The sequence below is a fragment of the Phoenix dactylifera genome, chromosome 14 (assembly GCF_051530095.1).
Source record: "Phoenix dactylifera cultivar Ajwa chromosome 14, Ajwa_hap1_PhDact_Kaust_v1.1, whole genome shotgun sequence".
Lineage (NCBI taxonomy): Eukaryota > Viridiplantae > Streptophyta > Magnoliopsida > Arecales > Arecaceae > Phoenix > Phoenix dactylifera.
Genome location: NC_143203.1, coordinates 24680297 through 24707644, shown reverse-complemented (window position 1 = coordinate 24707644; position 27348 = coordinate 24680297). Strand labels below are relative to the sequence as shown.

The following is a 27348-nucleotide window of genomic DNA, read 5'->3' as shown; positions in this document are numbered from 1 at the left end:
ATTTTTTTAGATGAAATTAACTATGGTATATATTAGATTGTTAATTAGTTAGATATATTGGACAAAAGGTATGATGGTTGTATTTTGTTTGCGCATACCTAATGTTATCCATTTTGTACAATAAAGAATGATAAATTATGTACATTTTCTTTATAGGCAAAGCAATTAAGTGCCAAAGTGAACATCTATAAGTCAAATTGGTTTATCATCAACTAGCAACTATGCTATCTTTAAGGTAAGGGAAAAGTTGGTTATTGGAGGTGACCAAGTTGCCCTAGGTATTACTTAAGATCTATTATAAGGTATGAGTTAGCTTTAGCTCTATTTTGTAATTATTCAATGAACGGTCTTCGAGCAATTTAAGAACATAGAGTTCTTTTTTTAAAGGAAAAGATAGAGAAGAAACCATATCGGCATTTCATTAAGCTCATGAAATGTAAGAGAATATAGTGTTCGCTATGGAGTAGGCGATGATTTTTTAAAACTTTGCCATTTAGTTTTTATGAAGAATCAATATTGACTTCCCATGCATTAAGCTTGCAATCAATTGATTATTTGACATATATTTTTTATTGTTATATAATAAACCTCTTTTGTAATGGAATGTAATGTTAAAATTGTTGATTTTAGCAAGCATAGCTGATCTAGTAAATTTATTTGTCTCATAACATATTCACTGGAATTTTATAGTTACTTTATATAACAAAAAATATAATTTTAATTTATTGCAAGGAAGTATTCATAACATTCATATTTTGCTGATAATTAATAATATTTATAAAATTTTTAAGAGTTTCTAAATAAATTTTAGTCAAACTTATTAAATTCGAAGCAATATGATCCACCAGCGAACTAAAAACTAGTAAGACTTTATATAACGCTACATAATTGCGACTAATATACGAGCAATTAATTAAGCTCTCCACATGTAGTTTATCACGAAAACTAATGAAATTATTTAGTCGTAGTCCATGGTCCACCAGACTTATGTAGAAAGGGACATGCGAACCAATATATTCTTCAATTCAAAATGACCTCGATAAATAGTAGAGATGGTGATATTGCTTTTAGGACAAGATCTACAATTATATGCCATGGATTTCCTTGCTAATTTCTTAACATAAATTTAGTATAACAAGGAAGACTTGAATTAATAATTTTTGAAAAGGATTGCTAACATGGCATAAACTCTGATTATCATGAAAAATCAAGATCCATGCATTTACAATGGTGCAAGGTCAATGTCATGGTGGTGAGACTTTTATAAGCAAAACTGTTAAGATGCTAACCAAGATTTTCTAGGATTCCTTCCAAAGGCTCAGGTTAGTTTAAACATTACCCAAGGACTGATTAAACCAAGAGTACTCATATCTTCACATGAAGTCTTAGATCTTTCTTTGGATCTGTCCATTTTCGGAAAAGAAACTTAGAAACAAGATACTTTTGACAGGTGGGGTTCACCATGCCATGCTTCTTTCCAAAATGAGATGAGATTACCATATTTGTTTTCACAAAGTTTTCCATCATAACATATTTTGTTGGGATACAAGCTAACACTTTTACTGAAAAGTTTGCTTTATCTTCCTATTCAAAGTAACAAAGGCCCAGCTTTTTGACTGAATATAATTGAATGGCTACCATGTTATTTTGCCTCAGAAAAAAGGTCCTTCTCTTAGATGTCCCAGAAGGTAGGAATACAAGGCAGCGGAATGATGTGACGGTTTTGGCACGGAACTTGATGAAGGAGTCATCATCAACAGCGCTTCTTTCCCGTCTTTTTTGAACTGTTTTTGAGGTTACGATACCCAAAAGCCTTCCAACGGTGCAAGTACGGTCATGCTCTTACTGTTCTTTTCCCTCCATCGATGATCCACTCCACGTGGCATCAAGATATTTGCGCATGATATGTTAAAGAATAATCATATTTCTTGCTGCATGACCAAAATTAAAATCTAAATGAGATTTAAATACTGGAAAAGAATTTTGATTGGATTGTGAATTACTGGAATATTTTCATCCCTCCAAACCTTATTGCCAGATATGCGAAAGCTCCTCAAAAAATAATGAAAGAATATAAATACTTTTTAAAGACGTTTTACAAGGAATGAAAATTTTAGGACACAATTTAGATAGGTTTATGCTTCATCTAAAGCCCCTCTCTTTTCATAATAACAATGATGATAATGATAATTGTTATTATTACTATTATTGAAAACAAACATCAATCTTAGATATAAGCTCAAAGCATCCTAGCGGTGTGAGAATGGCTAAGCTCCGACTAAAATTGATTTCAAGCAAAGCAGAAAACAAGATCCAGCTCAATCAATTTCCCCTTGATAAAACTCAAAATTGATAAACTAAATTACAATATATTTTAGCTAATATATAACCGATTGTTTAGATTCAATTCAATGGTTCACCTTTCACTTACATAGCACATAATCGACCCTTAAACCAAGCATGAATCAATATTGGACCAAGCTGGGTTGAAGTTAGAATTAATCTCAATTCAATCTTAACACAAGTTTGAATTAGTCTAGAATTAACAATTCATTCAAAATAGGCTTGTGCTTAGCTTAATTTAAAATTAGACTCGACCGCTAACAAACGCATCAAGCTTGATCACAATTTTGAGGCTCAATCAAGCCCCCCATTCTTAGATGCCATGCAAGGAAGATCCCAAAGAGAATGGAGGATCATTCAACATTTAGCAAAAATACAACTTGGTAAACATTCGGGTATAGTTAGATATAGAAACAAAAAATATGATTAAAAATTTGATGCAGCCAACTTTTGGATATGTATAACTCGGTATGGTTTCAAATTTGATTAAAAGTTTGCTACAAATATTGGAAAAGTTCAAGAGAATTACCGTAGATGTTCTGGAAACTTAGACCACTAACATACGTTCTCTTAAAAAGTTATGATCCTTTTAGCATTACCCTCTTCCATTTCTTTTCTTTTCTTTTTGATTGATTAGCTTTGACCTCAAATCTAAGGGATGATGAGCTGCAGTTTAATGTTGATGTCCCACAAGAAGGAAACTCACCTTGCATTCTCAAACAAAAATTGTTTCAGGTGACTCTCACAGAACCAAGCACCACACACTCTGGATTACCATCACCACACCAATATCAGCAGAAAGATGGGATTGTACTAGAAACGTTGGATTCAGTGTGGATTCAATAACCACATAAAACTCCCAGCTTAGCAACAGTGGGGCATACTATGGAGCCAATTAATTAAAGCCCGTACCAAGCTGTAATTGCTGCAACTAAATCATGGTGGTCTTCTAATCTGGTGTAGGCTCCACAGATTCGACTTCTGAGACATTGACTTGATGCTGTCTTCTGATGCTTACAACGCAATTTCTTCTAGCTTTTCTTGAGCCCAATCATGGCTTCCCAAGCAATATCTAGTGTGAGACAGAACAAACAAACTACCACTCGTGGACAACAGCCAAGCAAGCAAGCCATGCGGATGGCTATGATTTGCTAGAATGGCTTGGACCCTGAGACAGCTCATGTCATAAAGGACAAGAGGGGAAAAAAAAAGGGTTTTCAAAGAAGGTTTCTGAATTCTGTTAATAACATACATTCGAGAGAAACAAATATGTTGGTTTGACTTGTGATGGGTGGTTAGTCATCACGCTAACTCTACACAACTCTAGATGCTAAGTTGTCCACTTTATAGATCATGATCTATATATATAGTAAAACAAAAGTAGATTTAAATTCACTAAATTTTGATGATTAAGTTATAGTAAAATGTAGTACAACAAACATAGCTTGACATCAACAAAACATGAAGATCTTCTTTCTTTTCTTCCACTGAAAAAATTCCACTAGCAGATCAAACTCACCAGCTAGTAATGGTGATCTGCCCCACACAAGCCCCACTAACAAGTAATTAGAGCTGAAGGCATGATTGGATAGGAGGGAAAAAAAATTTGAGAGCTATTAGTGAGGTAATAATTATTCTCTACCATCCCGTTTTTGCTCGTTTCATTCCACTATTTCCAAATGGAGAAACACTGCCCCTTGGATGGGGGCTGTCCTCTCTTAAACCTGAATTCAACATGGCTAGTTCCCGAAGCTGCTGCCTCTTATAGTAATCCTGTGATTCATCCTGTAGATGGCGAGATACATTACAACAAAGCAGAGAGAATAATACTTATTAAGCCTATGATGAAGTTCGAAATTACTGAAAAACTGAGGTTGACACCACATGGAGGGAATGGAAGTTTTACCTTTTCTACTACAAATTTCAACTGAATTTAGGAAAAGAAGTCTGAGGCAGGAGTACAAATAGAAATGCAAGCAAACTTTGAGCTTTAGCAACAAAAGATTTTGTCATTTCTTCCATTGAATTTCATTATTGCTCCCACTTTGAGCTTTGAGCAACATGAAAGTATAGATAGATATAGCCCATAACGTTCCAAATGTTCTCTATGTGCATGAATCATTAAAACTAACTAGAATTATAGAAAACTAAAATTACAAAGACCCAACAAAAGATCATTACACAATCATACATAGCAAACCTCTTCAGAATGCAGGATGCTCATTACATGGCATATTATGACTCTTAAAAGCTGCTAAAATTTGGGAAATTAAGGGGATTGAACAAATGATTCATGCTAAGAAATACTTACGACTGGTTTAAGCAACTCTTCTATAATTTCCTGTGCCTGTCTCAACCTAACATCAACAACATTCACAGGTAGCTCGGCCTCAATCAAGATATGCAGCGGATCATTTAAGTGTTCATAGCCTGGTCTTCCCCTTAGTTTTTCCTCCTGCAAGTTTAGAAGAATAAATACAATAAGTTTCTACCTCCAAGCTAAGAGAAAGCAATAGATAAAGACGAAAGAATATTAGACCAATATTTCATTGATGTGATAATCGGAAACTCATTACTAAACCTGAAAAAAAGCACTATATTGGTTGAGTTGACATAAAAACTAAAACTTAAGAGCAAAAAATATGAGAAATGTCACTAGTTTAAATGTACTCAAAAATTTGACAAACTACTAGCTAGACATGCCAAACAAGTCTGGAGAATATAATTTTTATCAGTACAAAGACACTATATTATATGAAAATAAAGATACTGTATTATATGAAAATACACCAGATAAGATTCATTTTGAATGGATGAAACAAAAAAGGTGTCTTTTTGCGTGCTGCATGGTGCACCCCTGCTTTTGGTCCGCGATATCGGGTTGATGATGAGGGACGGAGGGGTGGTCCAGGCGAAGCATGTGTTTAGAGAAGCCAACGGGGCTGCGGATTGGGTGGCCACGTATGTGGCTAACCATACCGGTAGCACCTTATGGGCGGGGGACAGGGAGCTGCCTCGGGAGCTCCGGGATGTTTTGTTTTCCGATTTTATTGGGTGTATCCGTACACGTGTTGTATAGATCGCCCGGTTTAGCCAAAAAAAAAAAAAAAAAAAAAAAAAAAAGCTACACAAGATGGTAACACAGGCAGCAATTTTATATGGTTCAGACTTTAGAGTGTCGGGCAATAAAGAGTGCCCAAGCACACTATGCAAGTATGATAGATCTGAAGTTGAAGGAAATGTTTATTAAAACTAGGAAAGATAGGGAGATGAATGAGCATAATAGAGGATGTGATATCACAATAATGCGGTGAACCTACTGAGATGATATGGGCATGTGCAATAAACATCTGGGGCTCAATAAGGAGAGGAATTTAAGGGTTAGGAAAAGGGAGCAGATGACCTATGGAAACCTGAATAAAAGTTGAGAAGAAGGATTTGAAAAAATTGCAGTGATAGCAGATGAGCCCATTATAGGAATGATTAGAAAGGATCCCACAAAGCGAACTAAAACTGAAATAAGGCTTGACGGTTGTAGTCAGGATTTTTTAAAGGAACAAACTATTGATAGAACCACCATACAAATAACATAGAAAAGCTGTGAGACATAGTAGTGCATGTAGTTATGTCTTAACATATGAGCTCATGTTTTAATTAAAGTATAGCTAGAGACAGCCATCACAAGAAAAGTGGAGATTTCAATCATAGGGTCTGAGAGGAGGCATAATCTGAAAGATCAACCTGGAAGTGGTGAAAAGTATATGTAATAACCGGCCCAAAATGGGCCAATCGGGCCGAAGCCGGCAGGCCCAACCGGTTTCAGCCCATGGCTGAAGAAGAGACCGAGACAAGGGATCGCGACGCGATCCTCTAGTCTTCTTCCTCGGGGTAACGGTGGCGAGACTGAAGCGGAAATGTCGTGGCCTCTTGAATGGCCTCCGATTCTGCTCAACCTCCGCGAGCATCACGGCGGTGAACGAGCCAAAACCATTTTCTTTCTTCCCCGGAGAGGGCTATAAAAGCCCCCGATAGCTCACCCGATCCAAGACCCCCCTCCTCCCTATTTTCTCCTTGCCCTCGGACCAGGATGTTGCCTGATATGGGCACTCCGGCGGCCTGATGTTCCCCACCATCCTCGCTCATGCTGGGTTCTACCTCCGGTATCCTCCACCGGCGCCTCTCCTCATCGGACTTCACCACCCGCACCCCTGCTCGGTGTGAGGCCCAATAGTCCCACATCGGAAAGACTCGTTCCAGAGCCTGGGCATATGAGGCGGGTGTCTCCAAATCCTGCAGACGCGTTTTGGGTGGAAAACAAAACCGGGGAGGGGTGAAGGACGCTTGCGTGAAGCCCCAGAACCGGACAATATCTGGCAGGGGAACCCCGTGTTCCCCCCTCATGTGGCCCCCACGTGGGCACTGGGTGCCTCACGTGCCTCGCAGAGGCGGGGGCGTGACATTTGGTATCAGAGCCGAGGACGACTCTTGTCCGATGGTGGGAAGGGTGTGAGGCCCAATAGTCCCACATCGGAAAGACTCGTTCCAGAGCCTGGGCATATGAGGCGGGTGTCTCCAAATCCTGCAGACGCGTTTTGGGTGGAAAACAAAACCGGGAAGGGGTGAAGGACGCTTGCGTGAAGCCCCAGAACCGGACAATATCTGGCAGGGGAACCCCGTGTTCCCCCCTCATGTGGCCCCCACGTGGGCACTGGGTGCCTCACGTGCCTCGCAGAGGCGGGGGCGTGACATTGGTATGAGGCCCAATAGTCCCACATTGGAAAGACTCGTTCCAGAGCCTGGGCATATGAGGCGGGTGTCTCCAAATCCTGCAGACGCGTTTTGGGTGGAAAACAAAACCGGGGAGGGGTGAAGGACGCTTGCGTGAAGCCCCAGAACCGGACAATATCTGGCAGGGGAGCTCCGTGTTCCCCCCTCATGTGGCCCCCACGTGGGCACTAGGTGCCTCACGTGCCTCGCAGAGGCGGGGGCGTGACATTTGGTATCAGAGCCGAGGACGGCTCTTGTCCAATGGTGGGAAGGGTATGAGGCCCAATAGTCCCACATTGGAAAGACTCGTTCCAGAGCCTGGGCATATGAGGCGGGTGTCTCCAAATCCTGCAGACGCGTTTTGGGTGGAAAACAAAACCGGGGAGGGGTGAAGGACGCTTGCGTGAAGCCCCAGAACCGGACAATATCTGGCAGGGGAGCCCCGTGTTCCCCCCTCATGTGGCCCCCACGTGGGCACTAGGTGCCTCACGTGCCTCGCAGAGGTGGGGGCGTGACAGTATATCTAGAGCTGCTCTCCGAGACATCTAACATTGTTTTCAATAGAACAGTGTTCGTAATTCAGATTTTGAATAACTAAGACCAATACCTGTTTCCATTGAAATTCATGTTATACTTAGTTTTGGCCATGGTTGGTAAATATAAGTATTGGAGTAAATGGAACTTCTCTGAACAGGGCATGTAACTAATCAAAAATATGTTTTATCACCACACTATACGTTCATGTACATACAAAGCAAAAGAATGTCAAACAGAAACAGAGAACTATCTTAAGAAGAGAAAGTTAAAAGTACAACCATGCTATAAACTAGTAAAAAAATCACTATACAAAGAAAATGTTCCAAGATCTTTTATGTGCAATTTATTAATAAAGTTAATGTAATTTGTCAAATATAGCAAGGTTAACTTTTCACCTACTACTAAATGTTCGGATAAAGAAATAAAATCAGTGAAAATTTTAGCTCATATATAAGCAAGATAATCATAAATTAATTTAATTGTTAAGATGTTAATAAGTATCTGCACAAAGAGATGACATTTATATTTGGGAGTTCTACATCCTGAACTTATGGTAACATTCATATTAATATACATATATGAACCATAGTTTCCTGGTTGGAAACCTTGAGGATAAAACATTCGTACCCAATTATGGTCAAATATATGACAAGTTTGGTGCTTACTCTTGAAAGATGGATTACTCTAATTAGTTACAGTGAGCAGGTTAACATGCACCGTATTACAGTGAGAAGGTTAACATGCACGATATGCATGACTAGAAAATGGAAAAATATCTGTTTTAGAATTTCTCCAAGAATAGCTAGAGAGATATCTGCCACGCCCCCGCCTGCGCGGGGCACGTGAGGCACCCAGTGCCCACGTGGGGGCCACATGGGGGGAACACAATGCTCCTCTGCCAGATATTGTCCGGTTCTAGGGCTCGCACGCGCGTGCGCACGCCGCTTAGACCCCTCTCTGGTTTTGTTTTTCACCCAAAACGCGTCTACAGGAATTGAAGACACTCGCCTCATATGCCCAGGCTCTAAAACAAGTCTAGCCGATGTGGGATCTTTCATTCACCCACCCTCGGACTAGAGCCGTCCTCGGCTCTGATACCAAATATCACGCCCCCGCCTGCGCGGGGCATGTGAGGCACCCAGTGCCCACGTGGAGGCTACATAAGGGGGGAACACGGGGCTCCCCGTCAGATATTGTCCGGTTCTGGGGCTCGCACGTGCGCGCACACGCCGCTTAGACCCCTCTCCGATTTTGTTTTCTATCCAAAACGCATTTGCAGGATTTGGATACACCCGCCTCATATGCCCAGGCTCTAAAACAAGTCTAGCCAATGTGGGATCTTTCAATATCTTGAGATAATGAACTTCTCATATTTGCAGGCAGGGTCTTAGCCATAACTAGTTGCAATCTCAAGGTCAAAGAATGGACATACAAATAAATTCTAAGGCCTGATACACATTGTTCATCCCTTCACTAACAACTTAAGCTTTTGGGGTCTTCTGATTAGCTAACATTGGCAACGGAGCTGTAGGTGTTAGTTCGAATCCCCTTTAGGCCAATCTGTCTTTCAATCACCTGTTTGTTATCTTGATTCTTTCTTCTCTGGACTTGTTCCTGGTTATTACATGGAGTCATTCTTGACTCGTTTATGCCTTCTTGTGTGAGTCTAGCGGTTAGTTAACAAATCTTTGGTGTACCTTATCTCCTTTGCCCCGAAGTTATTAGGATATAAGATGGATAGAAGCATGAGTTCTCTAATATGATAAATATGAGAAATATCACTTGGAGAACACCTGGGAGAACTTTCATTACCTTGCCAGAATCTTTTATTGAACCTTTTCCCCTAATGTAAACACGACATCCTGTAGAAGCTTCCATCCGTTTCAGTGAATTGCCTCGGGGTCCCAGGAGACGCCCAACAAAATTGAACTGAAAACCAGCAGAAATGAGTTAAATCATGAACCAGGAACGAGATATCCTCTATATCATCATGGAATAGAAAGACTCACATTAGGATAGTTGTCCACTGGAATTTCCAAGCGCAAGATCTTCTTGACAATATATGAACATGGGCTTGGCGGTGCTCCTTGCCAGTCCATATTAATTCCTTGGGGAAAACCTATTCTCTGTTTAAAGATTAAATAAAGTCCACAGTTATGGTCAACAAAGGAGCTAGCAAAACGAAAGCCACTGCATAAAACTTATTTTCATGGTGCACTATAATTAGTTTGACAAAACATTCAAAAGTGAATGAAAAAGAGAAGCAGGAGATACATAATTCTATTTGAACATCCAAGCAATAAGCAGAGTGGAGATACACGACCAGAGACAAATACTAAGTATATTGTTACAATGCTTTAAAAAAAGAAAAATATGCAGGTATTATATAGGACATTAAAGTTGTAGCTCTATGGTAACGATTTGATTTAATATCATACTGAACTATACTCTTATAAAAATCATATGCATAAAGAGATACTAGACCTCAACTGTCCTCAAGAACCAACTTCCACAGCCATATGTGGATATTAAATTGACTCCACCTTGTCTATGAGGGACTTAACTCATGACTGTTGATTATGTAATGGTCTTAGGGAAACATTATGGCATGTATATAGACTGAAGGAGCAGGTGTCTAACTTACTAGAATTTACCAGCATCATAAGATAGGAGCCTCCACTGCAGCCTTATCCCCTATTCCCACTCTTATGAAAAATTTCAAAACAATTCATTCATAACAAGTATAATACAACCTCCTCAAATTTTTAGCACTTGAATACAGTTACAATCAATTAAAGTTGTTGAAGCATATGGTGCCTCCAGAAAGTATATATCCAGCAATGGAGGATAGGAATTTTGAACAAACTTGAATGACCATTAGGGTGATATGAGTGCTACAAAGAAGTAATCATATATCTAAATCTTCAGGCCTCCAAAATGAAATATGTTGATCATATTGGACTTAAAAATATCAGACTTTCCAGACTTAATGGCTTTGTAATGTAATTGGTCAAACAAGAAGAGTCCCACACTTAATTGCAATAGATTAGAGAGGCTACCAAACAGCCACCTATAACAGTAGTTCAAAATAATTTTGGCTTTCCAAGGTAAGAATGCTTCCGATAATCAAATATATTTTTTTTGGAGTAAAATCCGATGATCAAATATAAATGCAGGAAAATATTGCAATAAAGGGATATGAAATATTCATCATACAACTAACACTGCAAGTGTCAAAGATCTATGAAGAATGAAATCCGTTCATGGCAACAAAGTTAATAACCTCTTAAGGAATGAATTTTATGAGATAATAATAGTGTTATAAAATGAATATGATCAAGTACATGAACATGAAATGATAAAAAATACAGCTGTTGATATGATGGATAATGATAGCATTGAGCTTTATACATCTCTCTTTTATGTTTGATTCAAGGATTAGGGCAACATATGCTGGCTAGTTAGGTTTAAGAGACTTAAAAGGTAGAATTCAGATGTGCCAGTATTTACATTTTATGCTGTCCATCTGATAACAGACCAAAAAAGGCGCTCCAGGAAATTTAGAGGTTTTATGGTATTTCAAAATTTGATTGCAATGTATCATATACAAAATGACAAGAGCACAAAATCATTTTTGAAACTCAAAATACGAAGTGACTATTGTTCCACAAATTAAGGAACCAGACATATGGCAATCAGAAAATTCACCTTAGAAATTTTAATCCCTCCACTACAGTATCATTCTTTCACTCTGTTATGGGGATAATGAGTTAGTAGAATCTTTTTTGGGGGGGTGGTTAGTAGAAGCTCTGAAATTTACTGATAATCCTATTTAATGGTGAAAGCTATTAATTATTTGTTATGCGAGATCATGAACCACACGATGAAGTCTGATTAATATGGTGCTATCATTTGGAACAGGAGGATATGAAGCTCTGCTATACCTTTGAAATTTTGAATTTGCAGTGCTGTGTTTTCAATTTATATCATATTTGATCCCTTTCTGGTAGAGTTCCCAAAAAGGCAAAGAACAATTCATAGTATAATGTTATCTATACTAAACAATTCTGATGGAACATTTGTTAAACTCAGAGCATAATGAAGATATAGTCAAGGTTAGCAATTTTCTTTTACATGAACTTTCGTATGCAACAAGACAAACAAAAACATGAACTTAGGCATTTAAAACTATGTAAGTAACAATCACTGGTCATGCAAATGGAAAGGAAAGCACATATTCACATTGTGTGGGAGCCTGCTCTGACCACCAAAACCATTTCCCCCAACATTAGGAATAAGATTTGAACAAACCATGGGACTGGGACTTCCACACTGCAGGCTGTCGAAATCCCCAAATCCTTGGTTGGAGACCACTCCCGAGACTCGCGTAATTTCTATCAGAACAAAACAAATATCATTGATCACTGAACAGCAGGCTAATAGGAAAACCCGAGATGAATGCACTTTTATGATAACAGCTAAAAATATCTACTCCTCCCTTCCTCTAATCACACATTTTGGGGTCCTTCTAAATGATAATATAGGATGTCCAATGTAAACTTCAGGGTATATATTAATGATGAAACTATTGTTACCACAAGATCAATGAGCAGTTAAAGAAAAAAAATGCAGCATGAAGAAAGAGATTAAAAAATGCAACATGAAGAAAGACATAAAAATAATGCAACATGAAGAAAGAGATAACACTAATCATTCAAATATCAGATAATCATATTATATAATTATGTACCTCCAATGGAATTTAGAACATCTAAAAGGGCCAATGAGTATGTGCAACTTATAGATAGCTAAAACGTGGGAGCATCACTTCCAAACATGCGTCAAAATATATTAAACATCCTTTTCTATCTTATCTCTATGTGCAATATATTTATGCTTCTTCTAGTGCTAACTATGTAAGAACAGCCCATTTGTAACAAGTGCTGCAAATAATAGTGATATCCATTTATCAGTGACATTCATTAGAATATTTTGCAGTATTGTACCAAAGCTAGCCACAAAGACACGGTTCGCAGCTTATCAATACCTTCCACCAAACCACGAAGTGCAACAAATCAAAAAAATAAAAATTCTAAGAAAAGTATATTTAGGAAAATGGAGGTTTTAATATTGTCTCTTTTGTTAGCAAAACTTCCTTTTCATCACCCCATTATCCACATATAACTGATATAGAAATCTACAAGATCTCATCAAAATTTTATAAGATTATCATCAAAAAGTTGCAAGGCATGATCCAGATTGACAAGCAGCAAATCATAATCAAAGTCCTATGCACATATCCACTGTCTCTGCGAGAATATGGGCATTACTACCATATTCTAAAAGATGATTGCTCCAGCAAGTGCTCCTATAGCTTCAAGCCTTCAACCACAAGTTCTTACAAGGTTGAGCAGCCCTACCTAAATTCCAGAAAAAGAACAAAAGGGAAGACATAAATCAAAGTACGAACTATGTAAATTTTCATCGTACTAGATCACTGAATGGCAGATTAGGTACTCAGGACGTTCTTTTTAGTGTTTGGCATGGTTCCAGATTGCAGATGCAAAATAACATTTGCAGCTGCACATATTTGACGATGCAAGTTCAGGCATAGCTTGGTGGATTTCAAACTTATTTTTCTGTGTTGAAGTTTCTAATGATTTTATTTACATGTAGCTAAAACATTACTCATATTGTTTCTACTCCTAACAACAACTATTATGACTCATGGAAAGTGGGAAACAACTCTGGCCTTAGATGAAAAATACTGCTAATTCCTGATTACACGATATGATACTATACCTGTTCTTAAGTGCCTCTACTATTAAAATGCAACGTAACCTTATTTTTTCAGCAATCAGGAAAACGAAAAGAAGCATTAAAAAGTACATATTGGACATAAATCGACAAGTTGGTAATTATACTATAATTGCTACACACATGTAACTGAAGAGAATTGATTCCAGAGCATAGTCAAAACCCATGACCTATCCTACCAACTATTGTCAGTTAACTATACGATTCCAGTTGCACCTATGAATTGAAAAGTAATCCCATAATGAATGCAGAGCATAGAGCCATCAACAAAAGGACCACAACAGAAATAACCAAAACAGAAATGCAAGTATGTGGCAGACAAAAGCTAAAATTATAACAATGCCACAACAAAAACACAAAAGGAAAGCAAACAGCAACATAATCAGGAATATCGTTGCCAATCCAAAGAATTACGATCCACATGGAGGGGTAAGTCTTCTTTCTAGCTATCTTGTACTTAAGGAAATAATCACCTATCTAACAAGATTTGTCAAGAACATCTCAGAAACAGCATTGGACACCCCACAACACAATATGCTCTTGCACCAAGGGCACGGAGACAACCACATCCACCTCAAAGCATTTCTCTTTTTACCCAGTTAAACTACTCTGGTTACAAAGCACAAACCTCTAACTACTCTCAGTTTCACAATCAAATGTTGTTTTACCCAGTTAAAAAGGCCATGAATCCATCATATAAAGCAATATTTCATATTTAGCCAATATATTCTTGAAGGATAATTAGGTACAAATTCAACATATTCAAAAAAAAAAAAAAACAAGTGTGACAATGAATCAGTTTAAACAGCTAAACCGCTTCCATTGTACATGACCAGATTAACAAAGATTCTACATCCCTGATATGTTTTCTAGTCAACAATCACCAAGCAAAACCACATCTCAAAAAGAAACAGGAAGGCCAATAAGCATTGGTTATGCCTCATAAATCATGCGAATACACCGAGCTATCTGGACAAATCTCTTACATAGAATAAGGCAGAAGACCAACGAAGACAATAAAGTGACAAAGGTAAAACAGCTATTAATATCCATGAAGGAAGCGATGGAAACTCTCAGACTGATTGGAGCACTACGTAGATTGCACAAGAAATATATAAAAAAAAACTTTTCCTGGTACAGCAGTCTCATCAATTGTGATTATACTCACAAATTCCATAGAAACCTAAAGGCTCATATTATGAGCCACTGAAAAAAAATTCGACCAAGGAAATGCATTATAACACGAACCTCGGTTCTATAATTCCAATTCCCAATCTTGTCGCAGCAAAAAGAAAGCATTTTTATAGAAAATCTATGAAGCAATGACATCAGACATAACAAAGATCAGTAAACACAGCCTGAAAATTTGATGAACTAGCAAAAAAGTGAAAACCTAAAAGAATTCAAAGGACTCACCTTGATTCAACAAACGGCTACATATAGGAAGAACCTGCATGAAAGGACCAAGCTTTTGATGCTCTGCCAACAGCTCTGCCAGGTACTGACTATACCCATAACAAAAAGAACAACCAAAGATTCATAAACGCCAGATATCATAAAAAAAGATTGAAAATTTAAAAGAAGAGACATCAAAAAACCCTATCGCTCTATATATCCTGTTGTACCTATCTACATCTGCTGTGCCTCTTATCTGTGGGGAGAAGCCTCTCGCAGGGGAGAAGCTGTGAGTATATAAGCCCGACATTCTTGCGTGAAGAAACGTGTTGCAGAGAAAGAGAAGAAAAGAGAGGAGAGAAAGGTGATGAGGGAAAGCAAAAAAAAGGGAGCGAGATAGTAGAAAGGTGTTCTCCGTGGGTGCTGAAAGAAGAAGGCTCTGAGTACCCTCTCTCAATCTGGACAACCCTGCAACCCATAAAAAATATAAAGAAGGCGAAAAAAAGGAGTCTCCCTTTGGGATCTCTTTCAATGGAGATTTAAATAGGTGCCTGCGTCTAAGGGGGACTACACTACTTTTTTTACAGCAAGACAGAGAAAGCTGGATGTTTTTTTTTGGTGGGGAGGGGAGGGGAGAAAAGAGAGAGACAGGCCCACCCAATGATCCTTGTAGAAAAAATTTGTTTGATGGAGAATCTAGTGTTTTAGTGGTGTCCCTCAATCATAAAAGGTGCAACAATCTCATCAGTAGCCGTTGAATTGGTTGATTCCATCTGGTGGTTTGTACCATTGGACCCACGTTTTTATGCTTTGGTTTTGACATGCACCCTGCAAGGAGACAGTTGTACAAAGGAACGAGGATGGTAAGGTTCATTGAGACTTTTGTGCCAAGGAGCCAAAAAAAAAAAAGCTTTAGTGCATTGAGGGCTTTAAATGTTCTCACATGAAATAGTTGGCCAGGCACCATCAAGCCACTGGAGCCTATGAGACAATAAAAACATATATTTTCCTTTCCCTTGTCTTTCTTGGGAATAAATTGGATATCTATTATGAGATCCTTGATCTATTTTTTAACTTGAGACCATAGTTGGATTGGTAATAATAATTAGTTGCTGATTAAACCATCTTGTATATGTTTACCAAATTTAATTAACCCTTTTTTTCTTAAAATGAAACCAAAATCTATCAATGAGGCAAGCACATATATGACTAAGGGGAAGATAACGGATTGTATACAGGGGAGATTTCACCGTAGAGTTTATAGAAGTTGGATTGGAGAGAAACTAGTCGCTTACTAATATCCATTGTTTGGTTGATTTGTAGGTTATATGTTTATCGCATCCAAGAACTTATAAAATCAAAAAGTTGCACATGTTTCTTCATAAAATTGGTCGTGTAGAAATCTATTAACTATATTCATCCTTGGAGCATAGCCTAGCAAACTATGTTTGAGAGACCCAAGCTTCTACTTCACTGCCCTTCCTGCTATGCCGTCAATCATTTGTCAGTTCATGCACGCTTTCGCCACCGTACTTCTCCGGGCTGTAAAACGCATTTTACGGTATCTGAAGGGTTCTCTTGGCCTTGGCCTAACCAGCACTCCGGGACCGAAAACCACCTTCTTTCTTCTCAATATCAAGCAACTATCTTAAGCAATCCTACGTACATAGATCTCAAGCTAAGATGATAAAATGTTGTGCCACTCCAATTTATACTAGCTATGCTTAAGAGAGAAAAAAGTCTAGTCACTCTAAATGTAGTAGCAATCATGCCAACAACATATTAGTGATTGAAAGCTTCAAAGCTATCCATCATTGCAATTTTCAAAATGTAATTCAAAAATAGTAAATATCTACAAAATTTGTATACCAATTTAGAGATTGTAAATACTCAAGCAAAGTTTCTAAGAGAAACACTTATGCATAGTTACCACAAAAGAGAGAGAGAGAGAGAGAGAGAGAGAGCAAAACAAGAAAGTAAGCATCTCAATTGATGAAGCTTCAGATGACAATCTCTCTAGAAATTAAAAAATAGTTACTTAAAGTTATAAATACAATAGAGAGTTAAAATTGGATATTTTCCTTGAATTCATTCAGAAATGAAAAATACATGCTCAAAACATGGACCAAACTTCGATTAAGGTGATTCTTTCTCGTAATACTAAACATTTAAAGTACAACAATACAAGATCAGATTGAAACCTAATATTTTAATCATGAATATTTTGCAGATTAGATTTCTTTATATTTGCATATTAATATCTCTCTTTTCTATATTTAATTTTAATCCTTAAAATCTTATTCGTCATTACATATTCTCCTAACAATATTAATTTTATATCTTTCAGATACTTTTGCCCATATTCCTCTAAATTCAACCGCCCCTAAACATATTCCCTTCCACCATTTGGCCTCCTAATGGCCGGTTTTCAGGCAATAAAGCGAGTGAGAAGAGGCCAAGCCTTGAGTTTGATTTGCTACCATGACAAGAAAATTTTTGCCTTTCTACATCCCTAATTAGCCTTAATTAGGTTAAAAACAAGCAGGGGAACCAATCTATATAAATGGAGAAACTTTCACACACACACACACACACACACACACACACATATATATATATATATATATGAAATATTTTAGGGATTAATATATAGAAAACTCTTTATGATCAGCAATATAGTTACCCATATACACAAGCATATAGAGGGGGGCGAGAGAGAGAGAGTGAGGAGGGCATGGGGGTTTGAACAAGAAGAACAAAAGAGCATAGGATTCCCTTTTGGTCTTATAGAAAAGTATACGGCATTGCATGTTGGGGGCATGCAGGGACAGAAATGTAGGGGGTTGCCTCCAAGCCCTTCTCTGCACCCCTCTTTATTAAATCACGTACGCATGCGCGTCATCCCATCCCCCCTTCCACGCCAATAACCACATTCCCACCATTCCATCACACGTTAAGAGCCCGCACCCTCTCTCCCTCCCTTTGCTTCGTTGTCATAAACCCTCACAGAAACCCCCACCCCCTTGCAATAATAATGCACCATTCCATGTCCCATAGTTTTGCTACCCTATAGTTTTACTTTATTGCAGCACAGAGTTACTAGTTTTTGTCAACCCTCCAAAGCTCACATCTCCCACACCCTTCTCATTATTACAAGAGCAATAAGGGCTCGTTTGGTTCGTGGAAAAAGTAGGAAGGAAGGTGTGGTCAATGAAAAAATAATGAGATGACTCTTGTTTGGTTAGAATTTTCAAAGAAGAGAGATGGAAAAGTTGTATTCCCATGAGAATATGATTTCCACATTTCATGGAAAATTCTTTCCCATAAGAAACAAGCCGAAAATCACTTCATTTTTATTTTTTTTTGAAAATCTGTCACTTTCTCATGATCAATCAAACATACCAAAAGTACTTTTCTAGGCATTCTTTTCATAGAAATTTGCTTATCAGAAATCATATTTCTATTAGGAAAAATGCTTCCCACGAACCAAACGAGCCCTAAGCTCAATAAGCGGTGATACTCTTCTTGGTTTCAAAGTTAACCTTGTGAGGACTGAGGTGGTGAAGTTGGTGGGAGTGGAAAAGTTCAATGACCCTACAAGACTGCCGTTAGAGTTCCATAGATTGGCACCTCATAAAACTACTTCATTGTGGCGCAAATCTAGTGGTTCTTGTCACCACCCAAAGCCCACATACAGCTCATTATTTCGAGTGCTCAGAACCCAATACTCTTTTAAAATTTTCAAATTTAATCTTGTCAAGTGAAGAAGTTGGTGGGAGTGAAAAGTCCAGGATCTTGGAAGACTAACAGCAGAGTATCCATATCTTTTTTGGTAGCAAATCTAGTAGTTCTTGTCGCACACTCCTCATGATTTCAAGTGCTCATAATCCAATACTCTTCTAGATTTCAAGTTTAACCTTCTTTACTGCTGTCAAAAGTTTAATAATGGAGCACCCATAGATTTGATACCCCCAATCTTGTTCTTACCCTCTACAAAAAAAAAAAAAAAAAAATCTTAATCTTGTTCTTCGGATGGTTGAGGACACTATGAGACAATGGATGGTCTAAAGTCTCAAATGCCTCATGCTGCTCTGCCATGGCTGCTTTCTTGGTAGGGCTACGGAGCACGAGACGGGCCACGTGGGGGGGTTGGAGAGAGTTGGGCGCGACCGCAGAGCAGGCTCGAAGGTTCGGTTCGGAGGAAGGCCGCGGAGGGGGGCAAGTCACGGGTCGGGATTGAGACGGCCCAACTCACGAATGGAGGGTGATGGAAAGGGACGGGTGGGCCCGGAAGAGGTTGGACTGGGCCAGATGGCTCTGGGGGTGGTGTCCTCGAGGTTTACGATTTTCTTTCTTTCTTTCTTTCTTCTTCTTTTTTCCCATCTCTCTTCCCTTCAAGTGTGAACATCACATCAAATTCATTCTATGAATCCAAGCTGGTTCCTGAATGTACATATCGCTTCTCCATGTAATTTTGCAAAATTATTCCAAATTTACACTGACCTAGAATGGTGCTCCTCACACATGTTTGGAAACATCAATGACAATGATTAGAAATACCAATTCTCTAGATTTTTTGTATTTTTTATTTAAAAATTATCCTAGGGGAGAGAGAGAGAATTATAGAAGGTTTAGGTGTATGTTTGTGAACTTTTAGGGCCCGTTTGGTTCGCGAGAAGTATTTTTCCTCCTACGAATATGATTCATGATAAGAAGATTCCTAGGAAAAGAATGTCTGTGAATGTACTTTTGGTATATTTGGTTAAATATGGGAAAATGACAGATTTTCAGAGTGCTTATGTTTGGTTGACCATCCACTTTTCTGTAAAAGTTATGTGTAATTCTTATTACACCCTCAATAAAAATTAGGTCTTTAATGCATCTTTAATGCTGAAGGGCCTTTTTGGAACAAAATAAAGATGAAGTGATTTCCGCCTCATGGGAAAGTAACTTTTCCATGAAGGGCTCGTTTGGTTCGTGGGAAGCATTTTCCTTCCTAGGAATATGATTCCTGGAAAACAAATTCCTAGGAAGAGGATGCCTAGGAAAGTACTTTTGGCATGTTTGGTTGACCATGGGAAAGTGATAAATTTCTAAGGTGCTTATGTTTGGTTGGCCATCCACTTTCCTAGGAAAGTTATATATAATTCCTATTATGCCCTTAATAAAAATTAGGTTTTTAATGCCTCTTTAATGCTTCTTTAATGCTGAAGGGACCTTTTGGGAAAAAGTAAAAATGGAGTGATTCCCGCCTCATGGGAAAGTAACTTTCCCATGTTTCTTATGGGAAAGACTTTCCCATGAAATGTGGGAATCACATTCCCATGGGAATACAACTTTCCCTTCTCTCTCCTTTGAAAACTCCAACCAAACAAGAGGCATCTCATTACTTTCCCGTTGACCACACTTTCCCCCCTTCTTTTCCCGCGAACCAAACGAGTCCGAAATGTGGGAATTATATTCCTATAGGAATACAACTTTCTCATCTTTCTTCTTTTAAAACTCCAATCAAATAAAAGATATCTTCTTACTTTTTCGTTGACCACACTTTCTTCTTTTCTTCTTCCGCGAACCAAACGAGTTCCTAAAGTAGACATGTGAACCCACTGGATTGCCATTTGATGGTTATTGGAGTTGCGCAGTCAGTCCAAGTGTTTGTGTCGTGGTAACAAAAATACATCGTGGCAGCCTAGTTGTTCATGTGATGACACTTAGGGTTTATGTTTGTGAATCTGTAAACTAGATAGATGGATTGCTCTTTCAATGACATGAGAATAATAAGTCATTGGAGTTGGGTAGTAGGTCCAAGTGTTTGTATCATGATAAGAAGCACGTACCGTGGCAGGCCCGGTTGTCCATGTCATGACACTTAAGATGGTTGGAATGATGTATGTTTAGACAAAATCTTGACTGTTTTATTAATCAAAATCTCTAGAATTGTCCTTCGGTGGAATACATAGCAAATTAATTAAGTTAGCTTTATAGCATTTTCTATGTGATCAAGACTTCTCTTACTAGGAGATTTATTTCAATTTTAGCTATTGGATGCTATTGTGATTTTGATTCCTCGAGTCATTTGTATCATTTATAGGTCATGCTAAATTACATCTGTTGCTGGTGGTCCAAACCGAGAACGATTGGCACAGCGGTGTGAACGGGGTTCCGTTTGAGTTGCCTTGGTTGGTGTTGATTGCGCTTCACCTTCCACCGGAAAACCTGCAAGCAAGCCTCGCACCACCACTGGGGTAGTGGGGGCCCTCCGACGATCAAGTCAGAGGAGGTTGGAGGAGAAAGAGAGATAATTGCTGGTAGTAGGAGAATGCTCTGGAAGTTCTTGCTTACCTTCCCCCTTCTCCCCCTGCAGCATATATACCAGGCTGGGGGGTCCTTCGGGGGGGTTGGTCATCGTGTGGCACGATGGAGTCGCCACTGACATGGCCGTTACAGGGCGTCGTGGGGCAGCGCTGGGTACGGCCGTGACAGGGCGTAGTGGAGCTCCGCCTTATACGGCTGTTACAGGAGATCGTGGAGCAGCGCCGGATACGACCGTTGCAGGGACAGAGGGTCGTGGCGTGCTTCAGGGGAACAGCCTGTCGTTGTCGAGAGGTTGCCGACTCGGGGTCGGATTGCTGGATCAAGGGGCAGCCGACTCGGGGTCGGGCTGCGAAGCCGAAGATATCCGACTCGGGGTCGGATTGCTGGATCAAGGGGCAGCCGACTCGGGGTCGGGCTGCGAAGCCGAAGATATCCGACTCGGGGTCGGATTGCTGGATCAAGGGGCAGCCGACTCGGGGTCGGGCTGCGAAGCCGAAGATATCCGACTCGGGGTCGGGTTACTGGATCAAGGGGCAGCTGTAATCTTCTTGGGCGCGCGTCGGTCACGTGGGGCATGGTGGCTGAGTTCCCCCGTAACAGTAGCCCCCCACTTCCGAGTCTGGAACCAGAAGGGGAACGGGTGAAGGAAGTGATGCTTCGAGATCGCCGCCATCCCTCGGAGAGGCGCGCGCGCTTTGAGCTCCCCGTCTTCTTTATGACGTATGGCGGTTGTTGCTGACCTGGCAGTCTGAGGATTTCGGCGGACATCCTTCCTTAATGGCGTCGATTTGCCTTTGGGGCGCGAGCGACCCTTCGGCAGCCAGGCGTCCTCTGGCGTCACCGGGGCGTCACCCACCTTTCCGCCTATTTAACCGGGGGTCCTCCTCCGTCCGCCTTTCTCTTTACAGACATCTTCGAGTTTCTCCTTTGCGCTGCCGTCATCGCCGTCGGACTGTTCGCTTGCTCCTCCTTTGACGCTCTCGGAGCTGTTCTTCCTTCTCTTCCGGTGAGTTGCTCCATTCTTTAATTTAGGGCTCTTCATACTCTCCTTTTGTATTAGTGTACTCCAGTCGTTCCGGTCTTTTCCCCCTTTTCGACCCTGTCCTGACCGTAGATTCACTGGCCATTAGGGATGGGCGAAGTGAGAGCAGACCGCATTAAGTCAGAGTTGGCCGCCGAAGACCTAGATAGGTTCGTGGCTCGATACCACCTTCCCGAGGCCTGCAATGTTACGCTCCCGGGGCCTGAGGAGAGGATGTCCCATCCTCCTCCAGGGAAGGTTGCCATCAATGAGGGCATTCTTCAGGCCGGGTTCCGCTTTCCCCCCTCGGACTTAGTCGTTCAGGTGCTTCGGGGTTTAAGAGTGGCGCCGACGCAACTGGTGCCGAACTCATGGCGCGCCCTGACAGCCTTTCAGGTTCTCTGCCGCATGCACGAGGTTCCCGCCACCCTGAATGTCTTTTGGGAATGCTACGGCCTGAGTGGCCACCCCCAGGATAAAGGGTGGTGGTGCTTTGCGGCGCGGCGAGGGTGCGGCCTCGTCAAGGAGGCTCCCACCTCCATTCACGGCTGGAAGGAGCGCTTCTTTTTCGTTGATGCAGATCCCTCTTGGGGAATCAGGGCAACCTGGGAGACGCCGATGAAGTCCCCGATTGGCCTATCGAGGTTGTCGAGGGAGGAATCCGACGGCGTTGCCGTCTTGAAGGAGTTGGTTGCCGAGGGTCGGCTCCCTCCCGTGTGTCGCCTTATTTCCGAGGATACCTTGGTGAACGTCGGTCTGAGCTCGGTCCCCACTGACCGTGAGCCCGCCACCATTTCTTTTCCTTAGCTCTGTTCTCCTCTTTCGTTTCGTTCTTTCCTTCAGTTTCTCAACCTCCGACCACCTCGTCCTTCTTGCAGAGATCGACGACGTCATGCGGTCGGACAAGGCAACGGCTGTTGGTAGGACGTCCCTACTGGAAGCAGTCCGGAGGAAGAAACGAGCTCCTCCGAGCGGGGCTCCACCGGCGAAGAAGTCCCGCCGGCAGGCGACTCCGACGCCGACAGACGGGTCCGGACCCACCGATCAGGGGGACGCCGCGGGCGCGGATCGGGAGTTGGCGTTGTATCAGCCCTCCGATGCCGAGACTACCGTTTCTCCGGAGGCATCACCCGGGCGCGCCCAAGATGGACGGGTCGGACGTGATCGGTCCCCAGCCCAGCCTTCGACTCGGTCGGCTCCGGATGATACGAGGAGGGACGCGCCGAGGCCCCGGCCGAGCAGGACCCTGTCAATTCCAGGGGCGGCCCCCGCCCCGAGCGTGGTCAGCATGACTCTTCCCCAAGCGATGGGTAAGGATAAGGCTGCGGAACCACCGTCCGACTCCGGAGAGAAGTCGGGGTCGGCCTTCACTTTCGCCGGCGCCCGAAACCTCATCGAGACGGTACTGCTGGAGAAGGACCGCAGGCAGGTCCGGGAGATGAGGGTCCCTGACATTGGGGCTGCCAGCTGCGTCTGTCTCATGTCGGTGAGTGTTCTTTCGGTCGCTTTTATCATTTATGGGCTCTGTTGATCCCCGCCTGACGCCCTCATTTTTCCTATCTCTTAGCTCGCCCAGTACATGATCCGCCTGGAGGAGTGCTACGAGGAACAGGCGAGGCTTCTGGCGAGGGCCGAGAGCCAACTGAAGGCAACAGAAGAGGGAGGTCAGGCTGCGGCGGGGAGGACGACCAGGGACCTCGAGACGAGGCTCCAGGTAGCCGAAGAGCGGGCACTCGGCTTCGCCACCCTCGAGAAGCAACTGTTGGAGGCTCGGGAGCAACTCAAGGTTGCCTCAGGTCTCGAGGGCGAGATCAAGAAGGCAGAGGAGCGGGCCGAGAAGCAGTCCCGGAAGGCTGCCGACTACCGGGAGAGGTGGGAGAAGGCCCAGCGGTCAGCCGACAACGCCCGCAACCGGACCCGATCTCTTGAAGCCAAGCTGGGCGAATTGGAGTCGGCTTTAGAGAAGTTCCGCGCGAGCGACCAGGAGCTTCATTCGCGCCTGGAGGAGGCTGAGGCTGCTCGCATCGCTGCCGAGGCGAAGCGCAAGGAGGCCCAGGCTGATCTGTTGAGGGTCTCCTCCGAGGCGGATGACCGGATTGTGGCGAAGGTCTTGGAGGCAAAAGCTCAGATTATGGAGCGAGCAGAGGCGACGCTGGCCGAGAAGAGTGCGGAGATCGGGCGTCAGGCGGTACAGGCTTATCGTCAGTCCGCCGAGTTCACCCGTGATATGTCGGAGGCGGTACAGGCCTATCGTCAGTCCGACGAGTTCGTCCGTGATATGTCGGACGCGGGGTCCGACTCCTTTGTCTTAGGCTTCGAGGAAGGCCTGGCAAGGGTGTCGGCTAAGTACCCCGAAATTGACCTGAGTGGGATCTCCCTTCTCGACTCCCCTCCGGCGCCATTGCCTGCTGCTTCTCCAACCGTCTCCCTACCCCCTACGGACGTGCCCGACGTTCTCGACCCGGGGGTTCCTCCAAGCTGACCTTCTGTATTTTGTTCTTTTCTTTGTGTGTTGGCGTTTTGCCAAGTTGTATGGGTCTCAGCCCTGAAACAATAAAAGTTAATGCAAATAGAGTTTCTTCATTTCACTTTCGTCCTTCTTCTTTTTAACTCTTGGTAGCGTCTTGCTGACTCCCGACTCCGAGGGTTGGGCCTCAGGAAATTCTTCCGGCGCTAAGCCAGGCATCCGAGGGTTAGGCCTCAGGAAATTCTTCCGGCGCTAAGCCAGGCCTCCGAGGGTTAAGCCTCAGGAAATTCCGCTCGTTGGTCGGCCAAGGTTGGCGCAAGCCGAGGCGACCGGTCGGGGCTTCAGGCTAGTCCGCTCCCGGGATGATCATCGGGTTAGCCTGGCATCCAAGGGCCGAGCCTCGGGAAATTCCGCTCGTTGGTCGGCCAAGGCTGGCGCAAGCCGAGGCGACCGGTCGGGGCTTCAGGCTAGTCTGCTCCCGGGATGATCATCGGGTTAGCCTGGCATCCAAGGGCCGAGCCTCGGGAAATTCCGCTCGTTGGTCGGCCAAGGCGGGCGCAAGCCGAGGCGACCGGTCGGAGCTTCAGGCTAGTCTGCTCCCGGGATGATCATCGGGTTAGCCTGGTATCTGAGGGTTGTCAGGCCTCAGGAAATTCCGCTCGTTGGTCGGCCAAGGCTGGCGCAAGCCGAGGCGACCGGTCGGGGCTTCAGGCTAGTCTGCTCCCGGGATGATCATCGGGTTAGCCTGGCATCCGAGGGCCGAGCCTCGGGAGATTTCGCTCGTTGGTCGGCCAAGGCTGGCGCAAGCCGAGGCGATCGGTCGGGGCTTCAGGCTAGTCTGCTCCCGGGATGATCATCGGGTTAGCCTGGCATCCGAGGGCCGAGCCTCGGGAGATTCCGCTCGTTGGTCGGCCAAGGCTGGCGCAAGCCGAGGCGACCGGTCGGGGCTTCAGGCTAGTCTGCTCCCGGGATGATCATCGGGTTAGCCTGGCATCTGAGGGTTGTCAGGCCTCAGGAAATTCCGCTCATTGGTCGGCCAAGGCTGGCGCAAGCCGAGGCGACCGGTCGGGGCTTCAGGCTAGTCTGCTCCCGGGATGATCATCGGGTTAGCCTGGCATCTGAGGGTTGTCAGGCCTCAGGAAATTCCGCTCGTTGGTCGGCCAAGGCTGGCGCAAGCCGAGGCGACCGGTCGGGGCTTCAGGCTAGTCTGCTCCCGGGATGATCATCGGGTTAGCCTGGCATCCGAGGGCCGAGCCTCGGGAGATTCCGCTCGTTGGTCGGCCAAGGCTGGCGCAAGCCGAGGCGACCGGTCGGGGCTTCAGGCTAGTCTGCTCCCGGGATGATCATCGGGTTAGCCTGGCATCCGAGGGCCGAGCCTCGGGAGATTCCGCTCGTTGGTCGGCCAAGGCTGGCGCAAGCCGAGGCGACCGGTCGGGGCTTCAGGCTAGTCTGCTCCCGGGATGATCATCGGGTTAGCCTGGCATCTGAGGGTTGTCAGGCCTCAGGAAATTCCGCTTGTTGGTCGGCCAAGGCTGGCGCAAGCCGAGGCGACCGGTCGGGGCTTCAGGCTAGTCTGCTCCCGGGATGATCATCGGGTTAGCCTGGCATCTGAGGGTTGTCAGGCCTCAGGAAATTCCGCTCGTTGGTCGGCCAAGGCTGGCGCAAGCCGAGGCGACCGGTCGGGGCTTCAGGCTAGTCTGCTCCCGGGATGATCATCGGGTTAGCCTGGCATCCGAGGGCCGAGCCTCGGGAGATTCCGCTCGTTGGTCGGCCAAGGCTGGCGCAAGCCGAGGCGACCGGTCGGGGCTTCAGGCTAGTCTGCTCCCGGGATGATCATCGGGTTAGCCTGACATCCGAGGGCCGAGCCTCGGAAGATTCCGCTCGTTGGTCGGCCAAGGCTGGCGCAAGCCGAGGCGACCGGTCGGGGCTTCAGGCTAGTCTGCTCCCGGGATGATCATCGGGTTAGCCTGGCATCCGAGGGCCGAGCCTCAGAAGATTCCGCTCGTTGGTCGGCCAAGGCTGGCGCAAGCCGAGGCGACCGGTCGGGGCTTCAGGCTAGTCTGCTCCCGGGATGATCATCGGGTTAGCCTGGCATCTGAGGGTTGTCAGGCCTCAGGAAATTCCGCTTGTTGGTCGGCCAAGGCTGGCGCAAGCCGAGGCGACCGGTCGGGGCTTCAGGCTAGTCTGCTCCCGGGATGATCATCGGGTTAGCCTGGCATCTGAGGGTTGTCAGGCCTCAGGAAATTCCGCTCGTTGGTCGGCCAAGGCTGGCGCAAGCCGAGGCGACCGGTCGGGGCTTCAGGCTAGTCTGCTCCCGGGATGATCATCGGGTTAGCCTGGCATCCAAGGGCCGAGCCTCGGAAAATTCCGCTCGTTGGTCGTGCGCCTGTCGCTCGCCGCCCGACGGGATTTCTCCATGGCCAGCTGCGATTGTATTTCTCCTCCTCTCCAAGCGTCGCCTGGGGAACACCAGATGGGCATTAAGTGCTAATTAAGGGGTTACCTGGAAAATCGGATCGCCAGTTGCTGCTTGCGAGGAGTGTCAGTTAAGCGGCCGCGATACGCGCGTTCTTCGAGACGGATGCGGCTTGGGGCGCGAGCGGAGATACGTGGGCCTAGGGATACAGGCCACCCGGAGTGTCCTGCACAAAAAATGCGATTAAGGAGAATAACGCTTAGGAAATCG

General features: G+C 43.7%; 1 protein-coding gene across 4 annotated transcripts; it reads right to left on the bottom strand.

Moving 5' to 3' along the window:
* Nucleotides 1–1426: 1426 nt before the first annotated feature.
* LOC103705964 (KH domain-containing protein SPIN1-like) lies at nucleotides 1427–15370 on the bottom strand. 4 transcript variants are annotated; one of them, XM_089927182.1, is made up of 7 exons: nucleotides 15090–15370; nucleotides 14881–14969; nucleotides 11959–12041; nucleotides 9657–9773; nucleotides 9460–9576; nucleotides 4655–4798; nucleotides 1427–1931 (listed from the first exon to the last, which is right to left on the bottom strand). In XM_089927182.1, exons 1-7 carry the CDS (start codon nucleotides 15167–15169, stop codon nucleotides 1920–1922), a joined length of 642 nt encoding a protein of 213 aa, XP_089783308.1. In that variant the 5' UTR covers nucleotides 15170–15370; the 3' UTR covers nucleotides 1427–1919. The 4 variants fall into 4 exon arrangements, with proteins under 4 accessions (XP_089783308.1, XP_089783307.1, XP_038988304.1 ...); XM_089927181.1 differs by having other exon boundaries at nucleotides 11890–12041; nucleotides 15090–15369; XM_039132376.3 differs by lacking the exon at nucleotides 1427–1931 and adding an exon at nucleotides 3709–4128.
* Between the last annotated feature and the right edge of the window lie 11978 nt (nucleotides 15371–27348).

Excerpts from the sequence above, each read along its gene's own strand:
- LOC103705964 (XM_039132375.3), bottom strand. The coding sequence starts at position 15,169 with ATGTCGGGCTTATATACTCACAGCTTCTCCCCTGCGAGAGGCTTCTCC. Across the intron at positions 9,577-9,656 it reads CAGTGGACAACTATCCTAAT|TTCAATTTTGTTGGGCGTCT; the intron begins GTGAGTCTTTCT and ends GCTGGTTTTCAG. Across the intron at positions 4,129-4,654 it reads AAGAGTTGCTTAAACCAGTC|GATGAATCACAGGATTACTA; the intron begins GTAAGTATTTCT and ends CGCCATCTACAG.